Raw genomic sequence first — 6,131 nt, 5'->3', positions numbered from 1 at the left:
ATCTGTGCCCTGAGGTGGCGTTTAATTGCCACCAGAGGGTGATGTTACTCAAACGTTTCTTCACACGCTTTCTCATTTGAGCGCTTTACCTGTTTAATGATTTGTTTAAGGAATATTTCCATAACTTCAAGCTGTCATTTGATTAAATATATTTCTGGTGTAGTCTGACAGCGTCCTTCCCTCCCGTGTTGACATACACCAGTAATGTCGCTGTTGCTCGGTAACCTTCCTCACAACAAACGTTCAAACACGCTTACCTAATTAATATTCATGAGCTAAGCCGTTACCAAAGTATGATTGGCTGATTCACCAACAGCCATTGAGACGGCTCTGCGACTGATTCGCCAACGTCTGGTTTTCAGCGAATCAGACGCGCCTGCGTCACATTACGTAAGTAATATTCATAAGCCTAGCCTAGTTCTGCGCACGCGCAGTCTGAGCTCCAGCTTCAAAACAATGGCGGAAGACGGTTTGATCATAACAGAGCAGTGGATCAGAGATAAACTCAGCCTTCAGAACACCTGTTTAGGTAGAACACATTAAACACTGATATATATTATACAGACATTATTCGATTAACTCATATTTCTAATCATTTATCGCAGCGGATGTCCGATCGGTGACTCTTCCAGGAACATACGAAGGGAAGATCTGTAGTTTAGGTACTTCACTGAAGAACTTCGTGCGTCTGAAATCACTGGATCTTTCCCATAATGCACTGCTCACAGTTCAGGTGAAGAATAAACATAGTTTACAGAATCAATTATTTTATTTGCTTTCGTCTGAGGTTATATTTTATAATAACTTTCTTATTTATCAATTTATTAACATTGTTTACAGAATCAATTATTTATTTGCTTTCGTCTTTTAGGTTATATTTTATAATAACTTTCTTATTTATCAATTTATTAACGTTGTTTACAGAATCAATTATTTATTTGCTTTCGTCTGAGGTTATATTTTATAATAACTTTCTTATTTTTCAATTTATTAACATTGTTTAGAGAATCAATTATTTATTTGCTTTCGTCTGAGGTTATATTTTATAATAACTTTCTTATTTATCAATTTATTAACGTTGTTTACAGAATCAATTATTTATTTGCTTTCCTCATGATGTTATATTTTATAATAACTTTCTTATTTATTAATTTATTAACATTGTTTACAGAATCAATTATTTATTTGCTTTCGTCTGAGGTTAAATTTTATAATAACTTTCTTATTTATTAATTTATTAACATTGTTTACAGAATCAATTATTTATTCGCTTGCGTCTGAGGTTAAATTTTATAATAACTTTCTTATTTATCAATTTATTAACATGACTCAGACAATGCACATCATAGAATGAGTAGATGTTTTACTTGTATACTCAAATGTATATAAATAAAGGAATCTATATAATTGACTGTGCGTGTGTCTTGCTGATGTTTGTAGGGGATTGAGCATTTGGAGATGCTGGAGAGACTGAATCTGTACTATAACCGGCTGGCGTCTCTGCAGGACGTCTTTTCCCTGCACAAGCTGCAGAATCTGAAGGAACTGGACCTGCGGCTCAACCCGGTGGTCAACAAACACCCGCTCTACCGCTTGCACCTGGTCCACGCGATGACCAAACTCCGCAAGCTCGGTGCATCACCGGTCTACTCTCACCTGACGCTACGATCAAACCAATCTGTGGTGCGAACCTGAAAATGTTTTGTTTTTCCTCTCTACTGCAGATGACTGTCCAGTGCGAGACCGAGAAAGAAGGGCGGCTCTCATGCATTTCTCATCAGAGCCAAATCTAGACACTAATCATAAGAAACATGCCTTGACACCAGACACAACGTGCAGGTTATGATCTTATAAGCAGTGCTGTCATTACTAAATAAAACTATTAACAGTGGAAATGAAATATAAATATCAGATTACAGATTGTCAAGCATTAATATAATTGATTATCGCCACTGTTTTGCAGGAGTAGTGAGCTCAGAATAAAAGCGATGCAGAAGATGATGAAGACGCTCTCGCTTCTCGAGGGGAATGAGGAAGCTGTGCTTAATGATGTTTGTAGAAAGAGACCTGACACTCTCTCCGTCCGCTTCGAGAACGAGCGCAGCCCTCGTCTGCTGCAGAGTAAACACTCTCTCTCTCTGACTCAAACACTAGAGATTGCATACAGAGAAACACATAACACTTCTGTACCATACGTGACTAATAGTATACTGTATGTATTATCTGTGTCTGTAATTGTTTTTCTTTTTTTTGTATTTAGAAAATCCTTCCGAATCAGAAATCATACATTTAATCAATGAGTGCGAAAGGTCGCCAAAACAAAACAAGGTGCGTCAGCTCGTCTGTTCATTCATTCATTATATAAATTCATTCAAAAAGCATTCTGATTTAAGGTTTGAAAATTATGAAAATTCATGTAAGAATAAATAAACAAAAAAATTAAAATTTAAATATTAGCATTGTATTTTTAAGCGTACTATAAAACATTTATTATTTTAAAATATAATAGTATTATTGCACTTTATTATTTTTGTTGTATTATTTCTTTTTTTTTTAAATCAAATAAAGTGCAATATTTCTTAATTATTATTACTATTAATCATTTTTATTGTTTTTTAACAGCAATCCAAATCTCCAGGTGCTTTAATGAGAACCAGACTTAAAAAAAAACAACTTATGTGCACACCTTTTTTTTATTTATTATGCTATATTACATTATTAGTGAATTCTATAATTAGTTATATACATGTGTTTCCACACAATTAATGTTTTATTAATTGTCTGTCATGTAGGAGTCTGTTCCCAAGAGCTGGGATTATAAACAAGGTGAATATATTTGTTGTTATTCCACTTCATTTCTCTTATTCTTACCTTTGGCCTGAAACCTGCTCAGTCCGGATTGCTGTGGAATGAATGTGTTTTTCTGATTGACTCTGTTAGAGGCTCCCGCTGGATCTCAGCGAGTCAGGTTTGAGAGCCGGAGTCTGGCTCACGCTACGGTTCGAGGAGAGAGCGTCTTTACACCACACCCTACAGAAATGCGCTCTGATTCACACGGTACTTCAGGACTAGTCTAGCTGTCTAATAAAGCATGCATTACATGTTACAAATATTGTTGTGTCTGTGACACATTGTTTTTGTGTTAAATAAAGTGTGTGCCAAATGCATAAATGTAAATAAAACGAATGCACTTTTTTATTTTAGTTGATTGCACAGCCCTTAAATGGCGAAACCAGCTTCAGGACAGAGCGAATCCAGTCCTGCATCCTCCCAGATTAACCCACCAGATCACAGAAACCTCGTCAGCATCACAGAGAAAACACAAAACACAAAAGGTTTGTAGGCTGCAACTCCTCAAACGCAAGCAGCTTTAAAAATCCACGTATTCATCCGAGTGCACGCTCTTCATTGATCTGAATCAGGGTGCCTACAGGAAGCCCATGGAACTGCTCCTCAGCGTGATGGAGGAGCTCTGGTCGGGGAAGGAGGAGAACCAACAAAACCGGACCTTCCTCAGTAAGTGATTCTCTAAGAAAACAGAGCAATCCATAACTCGTCTCGCTAATCCAGTGCTTTCCATCCAGTGAAGATGGTTCAGATCCTCAGCATGATGGAGCGAGATGTTGTGGGAGGAGAACAGGAGATACAAACTCTGCAAGAGATGCTCAAAGCCTCGAAAGCACGGACTGAATTACAGGAACAACAGCGTCGGTCTGAGACCGAAGAGCTCCAACTCCAGCTTCAGCAGGCGCAAGAGTCCATCGTAAGATCATTTCAGTCAAATTCGTGTTTTTGTCTTATATTGAGCTGAAAAATTTAACTTTAGGGATTTTTTTGTTATTAAAGGCAAATAAGCAAACCAAGCCCAAGTGACATAAAGTAACATAATGCATTACTTTCCAAAAAAAGTAACTCAATTAGATACTTCTTATGGTGTGACACAATATTACAATGCATTCGTTTTAAAAGTAACTTTCACCAACACTGTTGCATATCAGGATTTATCAAATCTAATTTGGAATATTTGAAATAGTGTATGGAAATTATATGCAAATGAGCTCATGCATAGTAAGTAACTAGACATCGTTAGCTCCATATATGGGCGTTATGGGGATGCATATACGCAAGTTTCTTAAATTTGCTGTTTTGTGCATATGCAGACTTGGCATGGGGTTTTTCGTAATTTTGACCCTTTTTTTTTCGTTTGGAAGTAAATTATCTTTGGTACGTCAGAGAGAAAAGTTAAATGCGTTGGCAGTGACGTCTGTCTGCTGTTGTTGTCTTTAATACAGCAAGTGCTTAACGAACAGATGAAGAATGTGCTGGAGGAGAACGTGTCTTTACAGAAACAGCTGATCAAAGCAGAAAACAAGCTGCTGTCGTCTCGGCTGAAGAAGATCCCGAACATGCAGGACAGAGGTCAGTGTCTCAATACTTAGTTTTCAAGCTGCTGAAATAAAACGGGTCATTAATGTTTGTGCCGGTGGATTTTTAGGACAGCAGACGGTCCCTGAGGAGTTAAGTGTGAAAAGACACACAAATCAGGAGGGGAACGGAGCGAATGAGCCGCAGGAGAGCTACAGGTCCGTGTCAAGACCATCCTAATGCTACACAGCTATTAAACCCACCTGCCTTTGTGTTGATTTGGTCTTTCTTACAGGTCTTTGATTGCCAGAAATGAGCGTTTGCTGCAGCAGCTGGAAGAGGCTCTGATGAACTGACTGCTGCGAATGAATAGACATCTAGGTTTAATTTAATAGAAAGCCAGTATATAAAGTTACACCTTATATGTAAATGCCTTTTGTTTGATATACACTCTCTAAAGCAGTATGGCTTGTTTATTTCACACATGCATATCTTGAAGTCGTGCAAATTTGCTTGTTCGGTTACTTTTCAATTCGGACAGACCTTAAACAGGATTTCTGTGCATCTTAAGAAGTCGTCATTTGCCCTTATTTACGATTAAGGCCTTAAAAAGTCTTAAATCAGGGCAGAAAGTCCGGCATTAATTGTCACATGCTCTGCAAAGAATTGACTATCTTATTTTTTCAATACAAATATTTAAACATCTTTAAACCACTTGCAATGCAAAAATAAAGACTTCTTATCTTGTCACTATGCTTCTCAATGCATCTTGATTTGAGAAGCCCTTTGATTTGGACCCTGATGAAATCCTGGTGAAGCCTTAAACGCAGAAAAAAAGTTTCACAGTCACTCGAGTCTTCACGTGCGTTGGAAATGAAGAAGAACCAGGCAGTTTGTTTTTATTCAATACAACGCTACAAAACACTGACACGTTAAAATCGCTTTACCATCACCGTATGGCATGCATATCAGGATACTGCAGAACATTAAAAAACATCATTTAAAAAATAAGACAGTATTGTTCCTCAAAACGGATGGTTAACAGTATTTGGCATTAAGCACACAAAACATTAATCCTACGTTAAATACAACAACATATATACTTGTGGTTTATCATAAACATGAGTCACTTTCTGCGGGAGAGCTCGACTTTTATGATCCGTAGCCACTATTCTTATCTGAAAATAGATGTTCTGTAGAAGAATATGTCTGTACAGTACACTCACCGCTCTATAGACGCGGACAATATCATCTATGACAAAGCTCAGGGTTCCCACCATCACAGAGTTAAAAATATGTGATTTCCAGATCTGGAAAAGTCATAAAATCTTAAAAGTTGTTTTAAAAATCTGCATTCTTTTGAGTCAGTGATTCACGAATCAGTTTAATCACATAAAAAAAAAAAAAGTCAGGCAATTCTACATTTGTGTTTTCCGCATTTGGAAAAGTCTTTAAAAAAAATGCATATAATATGTTTTCAAATATTAAATGAACTAAATACTGTGCTTGCGTTGAGTATGTTTGCAAGCCACAAAGTGGCCTGATTCGTTTCGAACGAGTCAGCGCTTCACGAATCAGCTGGAATGACTCATCAGATTGTTTTGAAATAATAAAGAGACTGGAAAGTCACTGAAGTGTGGGAACCCTGAAGGCTGGATGCTGTCCAGTGTGTTCAGACGACAGTGCGTTTATAAATAACTCCGAACACTAGTCATGGTAAAGGGAACGTCTGTCATGCCAGCGTTAGTTACATCATGTCACGTCTC

The 6,131-nt window shown here is 37.4% G+C and overlaps 2 protein-coding genes across 3 annotated transcripts in view; one reads left to right on the top strand and one right to left on the bottom strand.

Annotated features, from left to right (window-relative positions):
* The window catches only part of LOC109051680 (fatty acid-binding protein 10-A, liver basic), a 677,383-nt gene that overhangs the window by 518,244 nt on the left and 153,008 nt on the right, over positions 1–6,131 (bottom strand). The window lies entirely within an intron of this gene.
* Positions 383–5,115, top strand: cep72 (centrosomal protein 72). 2 transcript variants are annotated; one of them, XM_019077521.2, is made up of 14 exons: positions 383–529; positions 606–733; positions 1,441–1,633; positions 1,725–1,839; positions 1,964–2,121; positions 2,261–2,328; positions 2,793–2,826; positions 2,941–3,057; positions 3,205–3,335; positions 3,423–3,516; positions 3,585–3,763; positions 4,293–4,419; positions 4,496–4,583; positions 4,676–5,115. In XM_019077521.2, the coding sequence occupies exons 1-14, from the start codon at positions 457–459 to the stop codon at positions 4,719–4,721; spliced, it is 1,551 nt and encodes a 516-aa protein (XP_018933066.2). In that variant the 5' UTR covers positions 383–456; the 3' UTR covers positions 4,722–5,115. The 2 variants fall into 2 exon arrangements, with proteins under 2 accessions (XP_018933066.2, XP_018933065.2); XM_019077520.2 differs by having other exon boundaries at positions 4,661–5,115.

The sequence above is a fragment of the Cyprinus carpio genome, chromosome B16 (assembly GCF_018340385.1).
Source record: "Cyprinus carpio isolate SPL01 chromosome B16, ASM1834038v1, whole genome shotgun sequence".
Classification (NCBI taxonomy): Eukaryota; Metazoa; Chordata; class Actinopteri; order Cypriniformes; family Cyprinidae; genus Cyprinus; species Cyprinus carpio.
The sequence above is the reverse complement of the archived record's forward strand: the minus strand, read 5'-3'. Positions and strand labels throughout refer to the sequence as shown.